This window comes from Polypterus senegalus, chromosome 1 (assembly GCF_016835505.1).
Source record: "Polypterus senegalus isolate Bchr_013 chromosome 1, ASM1683550v1, whole genome shotgun sequence".
Classification (NCBI taxonomy): domain Eukaryota; kingdom Metazoa; phylum Chordata; class Cladistia; order Polypteriformes; family Polypteridae; genus Polypterus; species Polypterus senegalus.
This window is the reverse complement of record NC_053154.1, coordinates 193,282,907-193,307,806: the sequence shown is the minus strand read 5'-3', so window position 1 is coordinate 193,307,806 and position 24,900 is coordinate 193,282,907. Positions and strand designations below refer to the sequence as shown.

The window sequence follows — 24,900 nt, the reverse complement described above, 5'->3', positions numbered from 1 at the left end:
CTTTAGGACTTAAATTTCTCTGTACAGGAGACTGTGGTGTTTTACAAAACAGAAAAAATAACTTCAAAAGATAATAACAAAAACTTGTTTCACATGTTTTGGCACAGCACTGTATTTTGTTCTGTAATACTTTAAAAAAATATACAGTATGCAAAGCAAAGTGGCAGTTAACACTTTGCATTTACATAGGTCAGTGTAAATAATTGAGTTTAATGACATTACTCAATTAAATCAAGCACACTCTAAAAAAAAATAGAGCTTAATGACATTGAATTCACTGCAGTAAACACTTCATATCATTAAGATTCCAAAGTGTTTAAAACAGTTATTTAAGACCAAAAGAGGAAAAACCCCTCTCTACCAAAAAAGTGGCATTACTACTAAATAAACTTACTCAGACAAAAGCCAGGAGCTAAGAACTCTTCCATCTTTCTGGGTGTCACTAAGAGACTGCACATCCTGAACTGCCTGGTCAAATGCACCTTGCTGGGAAAAGATAACAAATTTTAAAAACTGTTTTACATGGCGCAATATGTAATTGTTGGAAGAAAAAAGTCCACAACATGCAGCACAAATGAAATGCAACATGGTTCTCGAACGCAGCAAAATTTGTAATTATTTTTTTTTATTATTAGAAATACTTAAGGTTTGGACCGCTCATTGAATGAATACCACTGTTATCATAACAGTACATATAGAAAAAGAGAAATTTATAAAACACTAATTGACATACTTGTCCTAGATAAACAATCATGCAAGAGGAAGTCAGACATCTGAATTCATAAAGAACAATGCAAGAGAGATAGAGAGTGACAAATTCTTAAGTGACACTGGTGATGTTACAGAATACAGAAGGCAACAAGCTTCCTGACATGATAATTATTATTTACACTTTATTGGTTCCCAAAGGAAAATGTATGCTTTACTGGAGCTTATAGATTTTACAAAGAAACACACCCAAAATTCTTACTGGAGCTTATAGATTTTACAAAGAAACACACCCAAAATTCTTAAACAGATATGTTATACTTACTGAATTTACTCAATAAAAGAAGCCATAGTAAGGCATCCTAAAAGCGTACTGCCTTAGGTATGAGATCACTCCAGTAGCATTTGCACAGTGTAATTTTATGGTTAAAAGTACACCTAAATAGTGTGTAATAAAAGCATTCAGTAGTGTTTTTTTTTAAGAAAAATACAATTCTTTAATAAATAAATCATTCTAGTGACTTGAACAAACTCCAATGTCAGTATAAGAAACATCACCTGGATGCACTGGGACACATCATCAGTGTTGTATCCTGAGGTCATCAGGCGTTTCGGGTCTCGCAACATCATACACCCTCGCTCAGGTGACCCAGCTGGGGTTGATCACTCCCCAACTTGTGTCCCAGTAGCAATCCACGGATCGGCCCTCTTCATCCAAAGCCACCTTGAGGCTTTCTCTGCGGCTTCTCTTGTGGATTTATGGGCCTCTTCTTGGCCGCTCCTGTTATGCCCAACCGTGTGAGGACTCTACAGAGTGAGTGTCCTGCAAATCCACTGCAACCTATTTCTATGGGCTCATAGAGTACCCTCCAGCCTCTGACCCTGCACTCCTGTACCAGCTCCTGGTACTTGGCACGTTTCCTCTCCCTAGCTTCCTCAATACGTTCTTCCCAGGGCACTGTCAGTTCCAGCATGATCAGCTGTTTTGAGGCCTCAGATGTAATGCTCATGTCTGGGCGGAGTGGTGTAGTTATAATTTGCTGTGTGAACTTTAGTTGGTTTCCCAAGTCAGCCTGCAGCTGCCAGTGAGAGGCTGTGTGGAAGAGGCCTGTTGTTACTGCCTTTGCCTGGGATTGCTCTCCCGCTTTAATGAAGGTAACTGACTTCTTAGGGCCGTGGATGTGTTTGCTTGTCTTGATGGCTGCAGTCAAGCTTTCAACAACTGCCTTGAGCACATTGTCTTGGCGCCACCGGTAGCGTCCATCTGCCAATGCCTTAGGACAGCTGCTTAGTAGATGTTCTAGAGAGCCTCTTCCTGAACAAAGTGGGCAGGATGGTGTCTCGCTCTTTCCCCAGACGTGGAGGTTTGCTGGACTTGGCAGGACATCGTAGACCGCCTGCACCAGGAACCGGACACGAAAGAAAGTCCCAACCACCTCCGAAGAAAGCTGCTGATCTTCTTTTCAAAGGACTCAACTGTTGAAAATGTGACTGCATATACCAGCAGAGGCCATAGGACCCGGGGCAGGATTGAATGCTGATAGATCCAGGCTTTAAACCTACCAGGCAGGCCAGACCTATCTACTTTGGTGAGCCATGTCCCAAGCTCCTGTGTGAATTTCTGAATGGCAGCTGTGTCTTTCAGACTTGAGTCAAAGACTTTCCCCAAACTCTTGACTGGCTGCTCTGTGATGGATGGGATGACTGTTCCTGCAATAGTAAATCGATACTTATCAGTCACCTTCCCCTTCTTCAGCACCATGGACCTTGACTTGGAAGGCTTAAAACTCATCCTTGCCCATGTGATGAGTCTCTCAAGACCTTGTAGGATCCACCTGCTCCCTGGGACCGATGTTGTTGTGATGGTCAGATCATCCATATAGGCTCTTATCGGGGGCTGTCGTACACCCGACTTAGTCAGGGGGCCTCTACATTCTACCTCGGCTGCCTTGACCATCATATTCATGGCAAGGGCAAAAAGAATAACTGAGATGGTGCACCCTGTTATTATCCTCTTGCCAAGTCAGTCAGTTATTTTCTAACCCGCTTAATTCCTGAACAGGGTTGTGGGGGGAGCTTGCATCCATCCCAGTTAGCATAGGGCGCAAGCCAGGAAAAAACCTTGGACAGGGTGCCAGTCCTTCACAAGATGAACACACACAAAAAAAACAAATACTTCCCACCCACCCAACCTTATTTTAATAAATAAGATATTAATAAGGAATAGTTTTATTTAACACTATTTTCACAGAATATAGGTGTAATCATTAACATTTGTATTAATTCTATGTGAACAATGTTAGATGCATGGGGTGTTTTTCCTGAAATTATGTTGTGAAAAGTGAAATTCTTGAATATCAGACAATTTACTAAAAACAACAAGCTGCTCCATAAAATCAGACAAACATATTATGTAAAATGCATTGTGGTGCAATGGTTAGGATTATTCTTTATTCTATAGGCATACCTGAAAAAAGTCTCACTTAATAAAATAAAGCCAGACCTATTTAAAATCTTATCTAATAAAATATATACATAGTTTCCAAAAAATAAAAAATAAACAAAAATTGAACAGTGGTTTGCATTGTCATTTACTGCTATAGACATAATGGTTCAAATCCTATGCTGGATCATTATAGGGATGTTTGTCCATATATATATATATATATATATATATATATATATGTATATATGTATATATATATATATATACAGTGGTACCTCGGTATACGTCTGCTTTGGAATAAGTCCAACTTGGTATACGTCCTGTTTAGAGGCAAAATATTTTGCTTGGTATACGACCTTTGTTTGGAATATGACTCGTGTGCTAGAACAACACATGTGGTATGCCAGGCCCGCGCCTTCAAAAAAAAAAAAAGGGCCAAGTTTTAACCTGTATAGCCACGTCGTTCTCTGTGGGCGCGACTGCACGACCACTGGGAATTAATGAGGTAGTTAGAGCGAGTCGCACCTGCACAGGTGGGCTGTGATCGGGAAGAGTGAGACTGCATTTTTAACCTCGGATTTTATCGGATTTACTGTATTTATTGTTGTTTTTATCCCCACTGAACACTTGTTTTTATGCACTGCACTTTTTGTTTGGACACTGATTTTTGTTTTAAATAAAAGCACTTGGCATTCTTGCACTATCCCCTGGCTTCATTTGAGAATTGTCCGCATTTGTCAGCTCATCTCGGTGACATTATCGACGCTGTCATGTTCAGGGCTCCCCATAAGGACATATGGGAGCGTGGAGCGGACCTGCATCGTCACACCTCGCGCTAATGTACGCTGCCCATGAGCATCAGTACGCTAGTTGCTAGCATTCAGTGTACAACACGTGGTGTAACTCTCTGTGAATTTTCACGTGATTTTGTGTTTTTTCGCGTAAATCTTTAGTAAATTCATTAACCATGAGTTCTAAGAAAGTTAATGAAAAAAGCCAACCAACTAAGAAAATGGTTCGGATCACCATGGAGGTGAAAAAAGAGATTGTTGAAAAGTATGAATGTGGCATGCGTATCCAGGACTTGGCTGCTGCATACCATATGCAGAGAACAACGGTATCTACTATTGTGAAAAACAAAGACATTATTAAATTGGCTAACGTTGCGAAGGGGGTGAAATCAATTACCAAACAAAGATCAGGAAAATTAGATCATGTTGAAAAATTGCTTTTGATCTGGATAACAGAAAAACAGTGTGCTGGCGATAGCGTATCGGAGACAATGATTTGCGAAAAGACAAAACTGCTGCATGCTGATCTTTTGAAAAACAAGGCAGGAACGAGCCAAGAAAGTCAAGTGTTTAAAGCCAGCCATGGCTGGTTTGATAATTTTAAGAGAAGGAGTGGCATTCACAGTGTTGTGAGGCACGGAGAGGGAGCCAGTGCTGATAAAGATGCCGCCAATGATGATTTTGTTACAGAGTTTCGGGAACTTGTGGAGGCTGAGGGTTTTATTCCCCAACAAGTTTTTAATCGTGACGAAACAGGCCTGTTTTGGAAGAAAATACCTAAGAGGACCTATATTACACAAGAGGAGAAGGCATTGCCAGGGCACAAGCCAATGAAGGACAGGCTAACTCTCTTGTTCTGTGGCAATGCAAGTGGGGATTGCAAACTGAAGCCTCTACTGATCTACCACTCTGAAAACCTGAGGGCTTTTAAGAAACATAATGTGCAGAAAACTCAGTTACCTGTGATGTGGAAGTCAAACAGCAAGGCTTGGGTAACCAGAGAATATTTCAGCGAGTGGTTTAATGTTGTGTTTGGGCCAAGTGTAAAAAGTTACTTAGAGGAGAAAAACCTGCCTCTGAAGGCCCTCCTCATAATGGACAATGCTCCAGCTCACCCTCCAAGCTTGCAGGACTATGTGCTGCCGGAGTTAGACTTCATCACTGTAAAGTTCCTCCCCCCTAACACGACTCCTCTCATTCAGCCCATGGACCAGCAAGTCATCAGTAATTTCAAGAAACTCTACATTAAAGCACTATTCCAGAGGTGCTTGAAGTGACCTCGGACACAGAATTAACCCTGAGAGAGTTTTGGAAAGATTACTTTACTATCGTCCATTGCATAACTCTCATTGACAAAGCCTGGCAGGAAGTTTCCTACAGAACAATGAACTCTGCTTGGAGGAATTTGTGGCCAGAAGCAGTGACTGAAAGGGACTTTGAGGGCTTTAAGGCTGTGCCTATAGTGGAGGATATTGTCTCTCTGGGAAGGTCCATGGGTCTGGATGCGAGTGAAGGTGATGTGGAGGAGTTAGTGGAGGGGCACAGGAAAGAGCTGACCACAGAGGAGCTGCAGGAACTTGAGAAGGAGGAGCACAAGACTAAGAGGGATGAACTCTCTTCAGGCTCAGAGGAGGAAGAGATTGAGGAAGCCCCTACTTCATTAATTAAGGAAATCATTGCAAAATGGATGGATGTCAAAAACTTTGCAGAGAAGTACCACCCCAACAAAGCCCAAACAAGCCGTAATAGCAGTATCTGGAATGATCAGACAATGTCACATTTCCAAAACATCTTGAGGAGAAGGCAGAAGCAAAGTTCTTTGGACAGATTTTTAGTAAAAGTCAAACCTGGTGAGCCTCAACCAGGTCCAAGTAGAGAAAAGAGAGAGAAATGTGAAAGAGAAAAAACACCAGAATTTCAGATTCCTGAAGTTTTATTGGAAAGGGACTCTCCTTCCAAACAATAACAACTCATCCTCTCTTCTCAGCACCATCCTCGCAGGCACTCTACTCTTCTCAGCAAGGTAAAGTGAGGTTAAATTTTCATTTATTTCATCTAATTGCTTTTGTATTTATGTATTTTAGTATTAAGCAGTGTTTAAATTATTTTATAAAACCCCATCAATGTATAATATGCCAATAACAATAGGATTTTTTTTTCATGGGAACGAATTAATCATTTTCCCTTTATTTCTTATGGGAAAAATTTGTTTGGTATAAGTCCAAGGCACCTCAGGTTAAAAAAATGTTGTTAAGCTTCCAATAAATTATTTTTTTTCCCAAAAAATATAGGCTTACAACACAAAAAAAGAGAAAAATCCAACCTTTAATTGAAGTACATTTATTCACTGGGAAAAAAATCCCACATTAAGAAATACATATTTTACATGAAATCATGTGTGCCACAATTATTGGCACCCCAAACAATTCCTATAAAATAAATGTAATTGAAGCATTTTTGTAATTTCTAGTTTATTTTTTAAAGTTGATCAGAGTAAATTGGAACTTTTAAATAGTAATTAATTACTTCCTTTGTCCCTGGGGTATAAATATGATGTGTCAGAGTCCTATTGCTCTTAGCCACTCTTCAACATGGGAAAGACAAGAGAACATGCTGTTCAAGTAAGGCAGATGTGCGTCGACCTTCATAAGTCAGGTAATGGCTACAAGAAAATAGCTCCTCGCCTAAACCCACCTGTATCTACAGTCAGAGGAATAATAAAGAAGTGTAAAACAACAGGAACAGTGACAAAAAAGGCTGGATGAGGACCCAAGTTTATCTTGCCACCATGCACAGTGAGGAGGATGGTAAGAGAAGTAAAACATTCTCCAGAATTCACGGTTAGAGAACTGCACCAAGGAATTGCATCTTGGGGGTCACAAAGTCTCCACGACAACCATATGACGCTATCTCCATGCTGTTTGGGAGACATACAAGGAAAAAGCATTTTCTCACCTATAATCACAAATGTACACGTCTGGAGTTTGCTAAGCAGTGCTGGGTTTCAACTGGGACTGTGTGCTTTGGTCAGATGAGACTAAAATTGAGCTTTTTGGCAACAAATATATAGTCTAAGTGGGTTTGGCGTTAATCCATAAATGAGTATGAGGAAAAGCACCTCCTGCCCACTGTAAAGTATGGTGGAGGATATGTGGTGCTGTATGGCTGTTTCTGTTCCAAAGGCCCTGGGAACCTTGTTAGAGTGCATGGCATCATGATCTCCTTGAAATACCAGGACATTTTAAATCAAAATTTGGATGCCTTTGCCAGAAAGCTGAAGATGGGTTGTCACTGGGCCTTCCAGCACGATAATGACCCTAAACACATGGCAAAATCTACACAAAAATGGCTCAGCAGACACAAAATCAAGCTCCTTCCATGACCATCTCAGTCCTCAGACCTCAACCCCATTGAAAACCTGCAGGGTGAGCTGAACCGGAGAAGACCCAGGACTCTGTGAACTTACCAAGAAGTCTCAATTTTTTTTTTGTCCCTTTACACTTCATAATATACGGGGTTCGCCTTTGTGGTGCCCCAGGACCTCTACAATTGTCTGTCTTGTCATTACACTCCATAACCTATGGAGCAACATTTGTGCCACCAGAGAGTGGAGGTGTGTTGGCCAAGCACACCTAATTGCAATCAGGCATTTGATTGCATGGTTACCTGTGCCCATACCTTTTTTTTTTTTTTTTTTTTAAGCATACCAGAAATTTAAAAGTGATGTGCAGTTTTTAAACCTGCTTGTATCTAAAATAAAATCCTGCTTATATCAGAAACATACAGTCTATTGCCTCTCTGCCTTCTTCCTCCACTTCCAGGTGAGCTTCACTCTACTCCACACCTACTCTGACTCACCCTGCTGAGGCAATGAGGCTCTTTTCTAAGCCACACTCAAGAGTACTTTCCTCATATAAGCACTTCCTGCCAAGCAGTGTATTTGGGGGAATGAATGATAGTTCAGCTGTAAAAAGGAAAGACAAGTAAAATGCTTTAAACATTTGTTTTACAGAACAGTGGTTAAAAACAGAAGAAAATGTGGCAGAAGCAATTTAACACAGAGAAATAATGGAGCCCCCAATGATGAGGAGAGTGCATTAGAGTGGCTGCATGAAAACGAGAACTAGGATTAAAAAAAAAAAAAAACAAACTTTTTTTTTTAGATGAAAGTAAGTCCTCTCACATGATTGATAGAGACAATGAATCAGGAAACAAAGAAAAATGAATTAGAACATTAGAATAATCTAGATGAAAACAAGCCATTCAGGATAACAAAGCTCACCAGTCCCATCTACTTAATTCTTCTAAAAATACATCAAGTTGAGTTTTGAAAGTCCTTAAAGTCCTACTGTCTACCACATTACTTGGTAAGCTTATTTGAACTATGATTCTTTGTGTAAAGAAAAACTTCTTAATGTTTGTGTGAAATTTACCCTTACGTTTCCAATTATGTCCTTGTGTTCTTGAATAAACTCATTTTAAAATAAGTCTCAATCCACTGTAGTAACTCCCTTCACATTTTTAAACAATTTAATCATGTGTACACTTAACCTTCTGTTGCTTAAACTGAAAAGGCTCTGCTCTTTTAATTTTTCTTCATAATTCATCCCATGTAGCTCTGGAATTAGCCACACTTCTCTGGACTTTCTCTAGTGCTGGTATGCCCTTTTTGTAGCCTGGAGACTAAAACACACACAATATTCTAGATAGGGCCCCTTCAGTGCATTATAAAATTTGAGCATAATCTCCTTGTACTCTACATATTGTGTTATATAATCTATTCTCCTCCTTAATGGCTTCTGAACACTGTTTGGAAGTTGATACTGCAGAATCCACTATGACTCCTAAATTCTCCTCACAAGGTGCATTTTGAATTTCACAGTCTACGCTCCTTAGATTTTGTCTCATCTGCCCAAAATTTGCTCTGCAAAAGCTAAACTTGACAATTTTAGTCTTATCATTCGCACTCTTCCAAATCACAGAGAAATTGTATTATATTATGGTCACTTGACCCTAGTGGTTCAATCACCTCTACATCCTCAATTTTGTCCTGATTATTGCAAAATACTCAATCCACACAGGCTTCACCCTGTGTTGGTGCTTTAACATTCTTTGTTAAAAAACAGTCATTGATTACTTCTAAAAACTCCCAGTTAATATTTGGGTAATTATTGTCCCCCCATGAATATAATATCCCCCTGTAAATTTGCCTTTTTAATATTACTAAAAAGATGTACATTGAAATTACTGTCTGCATTAGGCTTTTTTACTTACGCTTTCCAGGCATCATGTCCTCACCAAAATGAGGCTCAATGTCCAACTGAACAGAACTTGCACTTAAATTCTGTTCGACATAAACATCAACTCCACCTCCTTTTCTGTTCAGTCTATCCTTCATAAAAATGTGTATCCCTCTATGTTATATTCATCCTTATTTTTTGTTATTGTTCTTTGTTATTTAGCCAGGTTTCAATCCCTGCTGAAAAGTCTTAGAAGAGAAAAGTGGAATGCCAGGGGGAATTAACACTAGAATTACCAGAGCCTACGCAAAAACTTGTAGATCTGTCCCACCTTAAATCGCTTCTTAAAACCGTTCTCACCTCTCCGCCAGCGTCTTTTGTTAATCTAAATGTGCTGATAAAGAAAAGTTGCAAGTAGCCGGCTATTTCATCCCCCCACTGACTTAGAACGTGCACAAACTTCTCCCAGCTCATGCCTTGACTGATTATCTGGGAGTGAAGTTTTAGAGTGGAAATAATAAATCATTATTTGGGATACACGCATTTCACGTGTGTTCCGTTTCTACAGTAATCCGTGTAAACACATTTTTAAAACAGAAACGTTTTTCATATTGTAGTAGTAAATGACAAAATCTAGGCATAAACTATATAATGTATGAAGCCTGAAGTCCAAATATCAAATTAACAGTTTCACAAAAGGTACAAATATAACAAAACAAGTATGCTTTTATTCAAAAATATAACTGCAGAAAAAAAGCCGCCTTAGCATGCCACATTGACACATACTTATCACAACAGCCATGGTAGCGTGATGGTATCAGCTGCTGACTGTAATCTAAAGGTCATGAGTTCGATCCCGCACGATTCTCTTTTGAGAAGTAAACTGCTCTTATTCTTACTATTTTAAAATAAAACCATACTTTTGATTTCAGTGTGTAACAGCCAGTGTAATTTATGATACTTGTAAAGGTATCATTCTCTCAGTCGTGTTCAAGATCCTTCCCTAACCCCCATCTGACACTGCTGCTTCCACATAAAGATGCGCTGTAGCTCTGCAGCGTACTTGTGGCTGCATTCTCGTACCAATGCTTGCAAACTGCAGTGCCTGCATGCACTTTTCGTGGCATTACACGTCTATTTTTTGAGCAAACCCGTGTTGCTCAAACACAGGAACATACTGTATGTTGGTGTACAAGTATAACAAAACAAGTGCACTTGTTCTAGACTATAAGTGAAGAAAAAATAAAGCAAGTTACAGTATCCGGTTGATAAGACAGCTTGCGTGGTGCAATGGTAAGAAACATGGAATTAGTAGTGAATTGGCAGCAAGGTCAAGCTTGACAAAATGTAGAGGAAGAAGAGACAGAAACATCAATTCATAGGTGACACAGGAAAGTCAAGGTGAAAGGCACGCAACAGATGAAGCAATGGGTATTGTGAAATCAGGCTTAGCGTTTATGGTTTTCTATTATGTAAACCTGTGCCCCATATCACTCCTGAGACCTTTTTTTGTGTAACAAATTAGTTGCTACAGAATGTATATGCGTCATTTGGAGTGTGGGGTCTGGTCAAGGGCACCACTCAAAGATCACAAACGCATGTAATTTAACAATTTGGATGATTAATAATGTTACCTATAGTATTTAGCCACTTAAAGGAGCCCTTGAATGAAGGAGTAGTAATTTTCTCAAACTAAATAAGGAGAAAACAGAAATCTTAATGATTGGCAAAAATGGATATAATGAGGGTATTAGAAATAAACCTGATCCATTAGCCTTATGAGTCAAGACAGAGGTAAATAATTTAGAAGTTATTATGGTTTACAAAGCCTTAAATAATCTCGCTCCATTCTATATTCCGCAATGCCTGTCACCTTACACTCCAAATCGCAACCTTCAAATGAGTGTCTGCTTATAATTCCAAGAGCTAAACGTAAAAGAAATGGTGAGACAGCCTTTTGCTGTTATGCACCTAAAAACTGGAATACCTTACCAATAGAAATTTGCCAGGCTAATACGGTGGAGCGCTTTAAAAAACTGCTAAAAACCTTTTATTTTAACATGGCTTTTTCATTGCTTTATTTTAGTGTAACCCTGATATTCTGTATATGCATTTAATTATTTTTTTTCATGGCTCCAAAATCTGTACTAACCCCTATTTTCTGTTGTTCTTTTTCCAATTTTCTGTGGTGGTGATCTGTGCCACCACTACCTGATCAAAGCAATCTCTGCAGTCACTACATTGATGGATTGAAGGGCAGAGGTCCACATGACCATCATTGTCTAATTCTTCCAAGTGAAGCCTGAAAACCTGAGGACTAATTTAGATTATTTATGTTAGGTAGAATGCCTAGTAGGGGCTGGGTGGTCTCATGGCCTTGGAACCCCTGCAGATTTTTTTTTGTCCAGCCCTCTGAAGTTTTCTTTTGTTTTTTTCTGTCCTCCCTGGCCAACGGACCTTCCTTTATTTATTTTTTTTAATTAACATTGCCTTATTTTATTTTTATATATTTACTTTAACTTTCTTTATCCTGTAAAGCACTTTGAGCTACATCATTTTTATGTAAACGAGCTATATAAATAAATGTTGTTGTTGTCTTATTAAACTAAAGGCTTTAATTTGGCCATTGTTAACTGCTTTTTGGGTTTAATACAGGCAAAACATACTATATCCTTAACACCACATCTTTTTTTGCTCCGCTACAAGACAATCTTTAAGATAACAGTCACACTACAACTGTAATAATATTAACCATCCCGAATCTTGTGTATTCAGACCAACAGTATGTTTCCAAACAATGAATATATTAGGTGAGTATAAATACGCATTACAAAGTACCGTAGATCCCGGAATACAGGCCGACCTGGTATATTAGCCGAACCTCTTCTCTACCTACTAAATTACATGTATTTGCCGATGACCGGTATTTAAGCCGACCCCCTTCTCCAAGCAAAATTTTCTAAATTTCCTTAAAAGTGTCTCTTCGGGTATATTTATAATGTTTATCGTGAGAATTTGAGACTGCCAGCATTTTTGATATATAATATAATGTGCATAATTTACCAAAACACCAATAATTTTTCTAATGTACTAACTAAAAAGTTATAAAAAGTGCCTAGCCTACTTCGATTAAGCTAGGAGTATGGTGGCGCATGGTGGTCTTGCGCTCAGGGCTCTCCTTTTCAGAGCACTTTTTTGTTGTTTTTGTACTTTTTTTTTGTCCTTGTTTGTGCATGATCGGTTCGGCGAATATCCGCTACACCATTCAGAACCTTATATACATCGGTGTCCAGAGCCAGACATCTGTCTGGAGTATTTTTCATCACACGCACAACATCCCAGACAACATAGCGAGACCAGCGGGCTCTCCGTGGATTTTTCTCAGGTCTACAAGACGACACAGACGGAGGAGGGAAAGAAAGCAGAAGCGGGGCCACAGATCCGACATTATGCTAAAGCTAAAAAACAACCATACAAGCCCTATACAGAACTTTTTTCTGCACTGAAGGAGCTGCTTTTAATCTCATTATAGATGCGTGTAGTGATAATAAAAGGTATTCTATTCTAGAAACAATTTCATACTGTACTCACCATTTAATTTGACATCTTTGGGCTGCAGTAAGGGAGGAGATATTTCCACACAATGTCCATCTTCGTTTCGATTGCAATCGCTTTCTTTTACCTTCTCTTCCTTCCTTAGCAATTATGTGTCTTGCTTGCATGGTCTTAATGAATTATATATATAGGTAAATCACTGCAATGACGGAAATTACATCCACAAACACATGTATCTGGGCTCCGACTGACGCTACTAAAGCTCTCAGTTGTTTGTTTACAATCGCGCAAGCGGATACACGTGACCGCATCCGTTTAAATAGCATAAGATGTTGGTCGTAAATCAAAACAAAAAATTTCATTTTAAACTTCCCGATAATTTATTATAAATCTATACTAATAAAAGGCAAAGCCCTCACTCACTCACTCACTGACTCATCACTAATTCTCCAACTTCCCGTGTGGGTGGAAGGCTGAAATTTGCCAGGTTCATTCCTTACAGCTTCCTTACAAAAGTTGGGCAGGTTTTATATCGAAATTCTACGCGTAATAGTCATAACTGGAAGCTGTTTTTCTCCATTTACTGTAATGGAGATGAGCTTGAACGCCGTGGGGAGTTTAGTGTGACATCATCACGCCTCCCGTAATCACGCAGTACATAGAAAACCAGGAAGACCTCAAAAGCCTGAAGAAAACATGCATTATATAATTGAGAAGGCAGCGAAACAATAAGAAGCGGCAGTGACATATACAACCATATTCATGAGTTCTGCTACTTCGGAAACAAAGCACGATGTAAACCTACACTTTAAATTAAGTTCATAGACAGGCTGCCGCTGGCGTTAGTAATTTAGTGCCTGCCCATATAAGGCCGTCCGTCAGCGGCAATCCAATAGCAAACTCCCACTAAATATTCACGGGTGAAGGACTGTGCTTATGCAGAGGAAGATGAGATGGTCAGGGTGGTGTTTGACACAAACTCAGCGAAACTGCGAGAGAAAGTTTTAAGTGCCAGGACTAAGGTAACATTAAATACAGCCATGGACATAGCGAGATGGCACCAGCACAGCTGGGAACCTTCGATGCATGTACACGAGCGGCTCCGTGAACTGGCGCAGTGCACAGATAAAAGCAACAGTTCCAAAGAGCTGAACAAAACCGAATTACACAATTGAAAAGGCAGCAAAAATATGAAGCGTCTGATACATACAAGCATATTCATAAATCCAGCTACTGCGGAAACAAAGCACACGGTGGAAAAAGTCAATGTCCGCTAAAGGAAGACAGTGTAAAAAAACCCGTGCATGCAGTGTGTCAGGTCTCAGATAAAGAAGAAGGCGAGCTGTTTATTGATGCAGTAAGAAGCGAATCGATGAATGAAACCTGTCATCTTTACAGCGATTGACAAACACGGAATGTAACTTGAACACAACACATCCTACAAATACGAACCTGATTGAAAGAAATAATGATAATCAAATCCTTGATGACAGCAACACTCAGTAACACTCACAAAACAAATACTGTATATTGACAGTCATGTTACGTTATTTTTAAAATGTTCCCTTTTCTTTTCTAGCTTTTTAACACACTACTTCTCGCTGCGATACGGGTATATATATATGTATATATATATCCCGATCTACATACTCGAATAATGGATACTTTATTAGCCATCAATGATTGTTTTGGTAAAGCCATACTCAGTGTATTCATTAGATGAGCGGTAAAAAGTAAGAGCGAGGGAGGATGACTTATTGAGGCATGCAGGCTGTAGTCTTGCGTCAACTCTATCTGAATTGCGATCACATTTGAAAAAATATATATTTTCAAGTTCTATTTAGTCCATATGTGTCAAACTCAAGGGCGCGGGCCACATCCGGCCGGTGTAATTATATCCGGCCCGAGATCATTTTATATACTGTATTATTGTTATTAATGGCCGGGTATATGAAGCGCTGGTAACACAATAAACTACAGATCCCATAATGCAGCGCTTCAGCTGCCTTGCGAACACTTACGCGTTAATCAAGTCTAGCTTATGATGCTGCAAGTTATTGCGAAGCTAGCTCACACGATGCTGAAGAGAAAAGTTGATTCTGAAAATAGAGCCTTTAAAACCGATGGGAGGCTGAGTATATGTTTACTGAACCCGTGTGTCTCATTTGTGGAGCTAATGTGGCTGTAATTACAGAATTTAATCTAAGGCGGCACTATGACACAAAACATCAGGGTAACCTGAAAGACCTGAATGCAATGCAGAAGATACAGAGAGCAGAAGAATTAAATAAGAATCTGACACTTCAGCGGACGTTTTACCCGTGCACAATCACAAAGTGATTTCAAGTGAAGCTGCTTTTATGGGAGACACAAATGCACCAGTGCAACTTGCCCCACTTTCCCTGTTGCCAAGTAATGTTAAACCAAGTCGTCACTACGGTGTTCCCAAATCGCACTTTGCTGATAAACTGGCGCACTGAGTTTGCACGGCGCTTTGGTGACTTTGAAGAACAAAAAGTCCGTCTACATGCGGCTCGAACCTTGTGCATGTTTGGTAGCACATATCTGTGTGAGAAGCTCTTCTCAGTGATAAAGACTAACAAAACAGCACACAGGAGTCGCCTCACTGATGAGCACCTGCAATCCATCCTGAGAATCTCCACAACACAGAACCTCACACCAAACAGAAACGAACTTGTTGCCAAAAAGATGCCAGGCGTCCAGCTCTAAAATGACATATGAGCAAAGACAACTGAATGATTTGATTTGTTATTGCTGAAAGGAACACATTTTATTTATATTTCCAGGTTTTGTTATGCAGCATGTTCATATTTGAATTTGTATAATTTTGACAGGATATATTTTTATGGAGAGCAAAATCTTTTGGGATATTTAAAATCTAAGTTTATTTTTTATATAAAATTACATAAGAGTAAAGAAATTTGAATGTTTGTTCTTTTAACGTTTACTTTATTTCTAACTTGTATAATTTAGACAGGATATATTTTTATGGAGAGCAAAATATTATAAGTTGTTTAAGGTTTGAGTTGATTTATTCACGAATAATATTCCTGTCTGTTTTACCATTCCTACCAAAGATATTTCTGTCGACTAAATAAAAATTCCTTCTATTTAAAATTTAAATAGAACTTGAACAAATCGATAGTTCATAATATCCACGCAGACTTGCGTAAGAGCGGAGTTATCCGTTTTAACAAGCAGCGTATTGCACTGATCTGAAATAGCTGTGTGTGTATATATGTGTGTGTATGTGTGTATGTATATATGTAAATATATATGTATGTATATATGTGTGTGTGTGTATATATATATATATATGTGTATAGATATGTATATGTATATATATATATATATATATATATATGTTTGTGTGTGTGTATAAATATATATGACAGCAATACTCATCACTCACAACAGTGACAAAACAATTACATTGACAATCATGTTACGTTATTTTCAAAATGTTTCCTTTTCTTTTTCATTGCTTCTTTAACACACTACTTCTCCGCTGCGAAGCTCGGGTATTTTGCTAGTTTTATTAATAAAATCAACAACTAAAACACTTTTTTGAATAAATTCTTTATTTAATTTAAAGTACCGGCATGCAAAGCTACTTCTTCATCTGAAAGATGGCGCTGTGGTTTCGTCATTATTTACTTCCGTATTCATCGGCAAAATCGGCATTGCGCTGGAAATCTTGAATCTGAAACGATACTCGTTGTATAAACCGACCTCCAAACTCCAAGCCAAAAATCTAGGACAAAATTCTCGGCTTATATAACGGGATCTACGGTAAATAAAAAGGCTTAAAAAATTCAATTTCAATTTAATGACTCCATTATGAAAGGTTTTCCTGTCTTATTTGTGTACAAACAGTATCATACACTGCTTATATAGGAAATGTCCATTACAAAAGAGATGGGCAAAGATGAGAACAAACAAGAGAAGTAGCAAGTGTTGTAATGATACAGGGGTTCACAACGTCCTTTGAACCAAACACTTATGTGCACATTATCCAGAATTTTAGCCGCAAGTTTTAATAAACTAACCTCCTACATATTGCATCTAAATTCTTCTGGGCCCGAGGAAACACATTCACATTTTGCATAAAATTTGAATAAACCAACTAAACATGTACTATTAAAACATCCAGGTGGCAAGAGGCAGGTGCAAAAGGTAGAAAAATGTTTGTGCAAAATTTACCCTTAACAAGTTTCCAACTGTGTCCCCGTGTTCTTGATGAACTCATTTTAAAACAAAAGTCTTGATCCACTGTACTGATTCCCTTCATAATTTTAAACACTTCAATCATGTCACCTCTTAATCTTCTATGCTTAAACTGTACAGGCTAAGCTCTTTAAAGCTTTCCTCGTAATTCAGCCCCTGTAGCACTGGAATCAGCCTAGTTGCTCTTCTCTGTCCTTTTTGTAGCCTGGAGACCAAAACTGCACACAGTGCTCAAGATGAGGCCTCACCAGTGCATTATAAAGGTTGAGCATAACCTCCTTGGACTTGTACTCCACAGATCAGGTTATATAACCTAACATTCTGTTAGCCTTCTTAATGGCTTCTGAGCACTGTCGGGAAGTTGATAGCATAGAGTCCACTATGACTCCTAAATCTTTCTCATAAGGAGTACTCTCAATTTTCCGACCGCCCATTATGTATTCAAACCTAACATTTTTACTTCCTATGTATAATACTTTACATTTACTGACATTAAATTTCATCTGACACAAATCTACCAAAGCCTGTATGCTATCCAAGTCCTTCTATAATGATATAATGGATTCCAAATTATCTGCTAATCCACCTATCTTGGTATCATCTGCAAACTTAACCAGCTTGTTACTTATATTCCTATCTAAATCATTTATATATATTAAAAATAGCAGCGACCCTAGCACGGACCCCTTTGGAACACCATTCTTAACATTGGCCAATTCTGAAGAGGCTCCTTGAACCATCACCCTCTGCTTCCTGTGTCTGACCCAATTCTGCACCCATCTAAAAACATCACCCTGTACTCTCACTTTTTGTAATTTGATGCCCAACCTCTCATGTGGCACCTTATCAAATGCTTTCTGAAAGTCAAGATAAATAATATCATATGCTCCACTTTGTATCCTTTTGTTGCCTCCTCATAGAATTCCAGCATGTTAGTAAAACACAACCTCTCTCTTCTGAGGCAATGCTGACTGTTCAGAATAACTCCTGTCCTTACCAGGTGTTGCTCTATATTTTCCTTAACTAGCAAAATAGCCGCGCTTCACAGCGGCGAAGTAGTACCTTATAATTTTAATTAAGAAGAAAATTAAACCTTTTTAAAATAGGGAATACATACCAATAATTATTTGTTAAGGATCTCTTTGTATACCACATTGTGAGTTCAGCCCTCCGGTTGTAATATGACCAAGCTGCGCGCTGAGCTTACTCTTGAGCATGCAACGTACAGTTGGCCATGTGAACAGTAATCTTGTTTCAAATCTCACAGCTTGGATTGCTGCTGTCATAATCGGTTTAAGTTTCATGGTTTGTTTCAATTACAACAGTATTTGTAGGACTTGTGTTGAAGAGACATTCGGCATCTGTCAAGCGTTGTAAGTATACAACTGGTTTCATTGATAACTTCACATCCAGCTTTTGAGAGTTTAAACATTCATAAACATCAAAGTGTCCACTACTGAAATCGTCACCTGTGAATCTAAGATATTTAAGAGGCATTGGCGGTTGTCGAAAGGTGTAAAATATTTGGCCATTTCGGTACACTTGAAAGCGACAAACTAACAATTCAGCGGCAGCCATCAACTCACATGCAGACGCATAGATGAAGGGCTTAAGCATTTCACTCTTATAGTGCTCCTGTGTAGTATAATTATCTCCTGTACCGTCATCAGTCCACACCTTGAACCTGTCCCAGTCATTCAATACATAAGACACAATGTTCCTCCGGAAATCAAGAGTGAGCCTGATATGGCCGTGCAATATGTAACAAAGAGAATGGAAAAGGCAGGAGCCATTTCTGGGCATGGAAACCACTCGGTAAGTGACAGTTCTTTGATCGATGGTGATCACCTCGATAGACATGTTAATGGGGGTACGGTTGGAATGATAAAGGAAATGGGTACCTGATATATATATATATATATATATATATATATATATATATATATATATATAGATATATATTGTAATGGATGGCCGGCCATTTATCCCGGCCAATACCCCCAAAGCCGCCAGGTGGAGCCCTCCTTGCAGCGAGGAGGTCCCCAGAAGACCAGCAGGGCATCATGGACATTGGAGTTTTATGCAAAGCCCTGCTGGATGCCGTGGGGCCACAGGAGGGAGCTGCAGGGAGGACCGAGGGCTTCTTCGTGCCCTGTGACCCGGAGGTTTGTCACAGGAAGAGCGACGGACTTCGGGTTGAAGAAAGGGACTATTTACCCTGACCGGAAGGGAAAAGGACTTGTGGACTATTGGGCAGAAACACTTCCGGGTCAGGAGGTATAAAAGGACTGTGGGAACTCCCAGACAACGAGCTGAGCTGGGTGGAAGGGTGGCAAGCGTCTGGGAGCTGGAGGATTGGTTTATTGTTTATTATTGAGTATTATTGTGAGTTATATGAGTATTGTGGAGGAGAGTGTGCTTTGTACACTGTGGAAGAAAAATAAAGTCGATTTGAGGACTTTTACCTGGTGTCTGGAGTCGTGGACAGGGGTTCAAGGGAGCGAGGACGCCCCCTATCGTTCACAATATATATATATAGATATATATATATATAGATATATATATATATAGATATATATATATATAGATATATATATATATATAGATATATATATATATCAGCTGAGAAGTAGTGTGTTAAAGTAAAGTGTTGTCATATCTATCTATATAACTGTATATATATATCAAAATAATGCGGAGAAGTAAAATAAAAGGGAAACATTTTAATAATAACGTAACATGATTGACAATGTAATTGTTTTGTGATTGTCATGAGTGTTGCTGGCACATATATATATATATATATATATATATATATATATATATATATATATATATATATATATATATATATATATATATATATATATATATATATATATATATATATATATATATATATATATATATATATATATATATATATATATATATATAAATATATATATATATATATATATATATATATATATATATATATATATATATATATATATATATACATACATATACACACACACATATATATATATATAAACATATATATACACACATCACATCATATATTATATATATATATATACACACACATACACATACATACATATATATACATATACATATAAATATATATACATATATACACATATACATATCTACATATATATATATATTAGGGGTGGGACTCGATTAAAAAAAATAATCCAATTAATTAGAGGCTGTGTAATAATTAATCTTGATTAATCGTATGTAATGCACACGTAAATTTGCCCCAAATCGCAATTTTTTTTTAATTTAAAAGGGTTTTAGTGGGCGACAGAATCAAATAATAGACATGGACATGAATATTGTAAACTCAAGCTGTTTTAATTTCTGAAAAAAAAAAAATGCTTTTAAACTGCATTTGAATTCAAAACAGAAACAAAAATATCATCCCTGGTTAAAATTGGGCAGACTTAAAAATAAACTGGTAGTTTAAGTACTTTAAGTACATTTTCAAAATGGTATTGTCTTGAAATAATAAGAACCAAAATTTCAACATAAAGTGCAGTTTTTCTTCTTAAAAAAATAAGTCAGAAACATAAAAGGCAATTTCACCAACTTAATCTTTAAACTCTGAGTAACCTTAGCCAAAATTATTTTGTACATTAGGCTAAAACAGTGTGATCATTGAACATTTTGTAATTGTCACGGAAGTCCAATGATCCCCAGTAAGAGCCACAAGGTCCGGTTTCTGTAATGCATCTAATTTTGCTTGCTTTTCTGTGTGTACAAAACCACGCTTTTATCAAGGCTTCGCTCGGGTAGTTTTTTGAAATGAAATTTTCCTCCGATGAGTCGTAGGAACGCGCTTCATTCCGACTCTAACATTTTTGTAGCTGTGATGTGTGCATCAATGTAATCGATGTACCAGGAAATCATGCATTGACAAAAGTTCCTCTTTGCTTGGAATTGAAATTGTGATTAAATGCGTTATTTTTTGTTATGGAGTACATGCATCGAAGCTTCTCAGCTGTGCTTGTGCTAAGAAAAGATTTTAAAAATAACGTAACATGATTCTGCGTTAATCGCATATTTTTCATACGTCCCAAACCAAGGAGATGCGAGTTTAAAAATGAATCGTGAAGCACACGTACATAGTCAGTACATCCCCTCTAGGGAATCGAACCTCGGATGTCGGCGGTAAAAGCGAAGCCTCTACAATTGCGCCACTGCGTGTGGCTTGTCTATCGGAGTGTATGTAGATAGGGGTATATATATATATATATATATATATATATATTTGCAGCGGAGAAGTAGTGTGTTAAAGAAGTTATGAAAAAGAAAAGGGAATATTTTAAAAATAACGTAACATGATTGTCAATTCACAGTAATTGTTTTGTGAGTGTTATTGAGTGTTGCTGTCATCAAGGATTTGATTATCATTATTTGTTTCAATCAGGGTCGTATTTGTACGATGTGTTGTGTTCAAGTTACATTCCGTGTTTGTCAATCGTTGTAAAGATAAGAGGTTTCATTCATCGATTCGTTTCCTACTGCATCAATAAACAGCTCGTCTTCCTTTGTATTCGAGATGTGACAAACTGCATGCGCGGTTTTTTTTTTTTTTACACTGTCTTCGTTTAGCAGGACTTTCACTTTTTCCACCGTGTCGTTTGTTTCCACAGTAGCTGCACTGATGAATATGCTTGTATGTATCAGACGCTTCATATGTTTTTGCTGCCTTCTCAGTTGTGTAATTCGGTTTTTGTTCAGCACTGTTTGGAACTGTTGCTTTTTGTCTGTGCACTGCGTCATTTCACGTGAGCTGCTCGGTGTACATGCATCGAAGGTTCCCAGCTGTGCTGGTGCCATCTCGTGTGATGTTCACGGCTGTATGTAATGTCAGCTAAGACTCGGCACTTAAAAGTTTCTCTCGCAGTTTCGCTGAGTTTGTGCCAAACACCACCCTGACCATCTCATCTTCGTCTGCATAAGCACAGTCCTTCACCAAATGAGGTGAATGGGAGGGGAGATGATGACGTCACTCCCCCACCTGCCTTAACTGTCAATCCCCCACAAACACGGTCTCTCGGAATTTGCATAAGCACAGCCCTTTACATGCAATTTTAAGGTACACCATGCTTTGTTTCCGAAGTAGCAGCAGTCATGAATATGGTTGTATATGTCAGTCGCTCGCTTATATGCATATATACACACACATACATACATACATACATATACCTGTACACACACACATATATATAATTTGTGTGTGTGTGTGTATGTATGTGTGTATATATGATGTAGATATGTATATAGATATGAAGATATGTATGTGTATATATATATATACACATATATATATATATATACAGTAATCACAGTAATACAGTTGCGTTCCAGACCCCCCCCGCATAGGTGAAAATCCGCGAAGTAGAAACCATATGTTTCTATGGTTATTTTTATATATTTTAAGCCCTTATAAACTCTCCCACACTGTTTATAAATATTCCCCACAGAGTTATACAGCATAATCCTTTGTATTCTCTTAGATATTAGGTAAGATTTATTGAAATTATGTATATAAACACACTGTTTATATACAGTAAAACCTAAATATTATTTTAAAGATATTGAGTGTCTCCGATAGCACATATGTTACAGCCATTACGATAGACATGCCACCAGCAATAAATACGTACAATACAAGAAAAATAGTATACAGTAAATGTGTGTACAGTGACACTAAACGCACGCGTACATGTACTAAGTACTGTAAGTAGAAAATTAATTATGGTTACTCACCAACAATGACACGATGACTTGTCCGATAACAATGAGTTTTATTTTACTGCACAACAACAGCCCTTAAAGGAGCCACTTCAGGCGATTGTGTAGCACTGCCGTTGTTGGACTTCTGGCAGTCCTTCAATGCAAATCCCTAAAGCAGATTCCATCCGGACTACTGCCTTATTACTTCCACTTACAACTCGTTTTGCACCCTGGTTAAAAGGACACTGCGGCCGTAGATCTTATATTCCTTTCCTACTTTTTAAATAAAAAGAATCGTAGCCTTCAACAAATCCAAAACGTTTACCTTTTCGGCAATCATGAACATCTTCCGTTTGCGCTTGGGTACGGCCCCTGAAGCAGTAGCAGATCGTTTTGGAGCCATAATGAAGGGCTTGCCTATGCACAAAGATAAACACAAAAGAGCACAACTCTTTACACAGCGAAACACGTTGATGCTGAATGAGCAAGACGAGACTTCCTGGTTAACACTGCATTCAGCAGGCAGGAACTTAACTGCGTGCTCTGATTGGTTAGCTTCTCAGTCATCCGCCAATAGCGTCCCTTGTATGAAATCAACTGGGCAAACCAACTGAGGAAGCATGTACAGAAAGTAAAAAGACACATTGTCCACAGAACCCGCGAAGCAGCGAAAAATCTGCGTTATATATTTAATTATGCTTTCATATAAAATCCGCGATAGAGCGAAACCGCGAAAGTCAAAGCGCGATATAGCAAGGGATTACTGTATACAAAATACATTCACTTCATGATATTCCTGCTCTCTGAAGATTTAGAATGCTAAGATAAATACTTGATGTAATTTTCATGATCAAATGCATTAAAACATATTTTAATCATATGGGGGGCACAGTGGCGTGGAGGTTGCACTGCTGCCTCGCAGCAAGGGTGTCTCGGGTGTTCCCTGCCTTGAATTTACATGTTTTTCTGGTGGGTTTACTCGGCGTGCTTCAGTGTCCTTTCAAAGTCATATAGGATGTGGGGTTTTGTTATGCTATTTTAACCCTGCTAGTGTATGTTTTGCTCGTATTCAGCCTGATATGTACTGGCGTTCAGGATTTCCTCCTGCCTTGCACACAATGCTTGCTGGGCTGGGCACAACCTTGAATGGATGGCATAATTAAACATGTATAACAAAGATATTTTTAAAGTTCTGAACACTCTGTGGGCTGTTTATAACTAGTTTTAAATTCACAAAGATGTTTATTGTGTGGTGATTGGTTATGTGGAGAAAGAAATAGGAAGGATAGAAACTGGGGTTTTGGTATGTCAGACAGAACAGCCCGCTCAGAAGAACATCCATTGAATTCTGTGTTCGTGTCTCCGACCACCAGATCACAAACCCAACATTTACACAATATTTAAGTTAAACCTGTGCGATACCCATTAATATATTCAGTTTTTTGGAGCATCGTCACACCTGCCATAAAGTTCTCTATACTGAACATATACCTGGGGACCCCTTACTGCGAGGGAGCAGCACTACAGTGCATGTTGAATACATGCTTTAATGCATTTAATCATGAAAATGATATCAAGTATTTATCTTCTACCCTGCATCAAGACTTGAGCCACGCGTTAAGCCTTCTAATCTCCTCAATCTCACCTGGAGTGGCGCGTTCCACAGGCAGAACTTCGGAGAAGACTACCTTATCAGTTCTGCTCCTCAGCTTGGCACCTAACTCTTTGAATTTGGATCGCAGAACTGACAGGCTACCCTTATGTATGTCATTTGTTCCAACATGGACAATAACAGCTGGATCCACCCCCACTCTGGCCAAGAGCCTATCCACCCTTCCAGGGAGGTCTCCCACCTGTGCTCCCATTAGGCAACACACTGTACGAGACTCTCTCTCTCTGAATGCACATCTGCGCTTCAATTCCCCTAATGACTAAGTCCCCAACTATCACTACCTCTCTCTTTTTGGGAATTGGTTTTGAGGTGGCCCTTTGGGGCTCCTCATCACTGCCTACCACCTCAGAATTATCAGAGAAACCGTCCTGCTCCGCAAGGACATGATAACGGTTTGACATTTCTAATTCTGGGGTTGATTCCCCTGGACAGTGTGCACCCTTAATCTTACGCCTTGACCGTGACCCACCTATTTCTACCTGTCTG

General features: G+C 38.6%; 1 protein-coding gene across 1 annotated transcript in view; it reads right to left on the bottom strand.

Annotated features, from left to right (window-relative positions):
- The window catches only part of tprg1 (tumor protein p63 regulated 1), a 94,180-nt gene that overhangs the window by 58,323 nt on the left and 10,957 nt on the right, over positions 1-24,900 (bottom strand). The window contains exon 3 of the mRNA XM_039765871.1: positions 395-486. Coding sequence (XP_039621805.1) covers positions 395-486 — 92 coding nt within the window. The remainder of the gene's footprint in view (positions 1-394; positions 487-24,900) is intronic.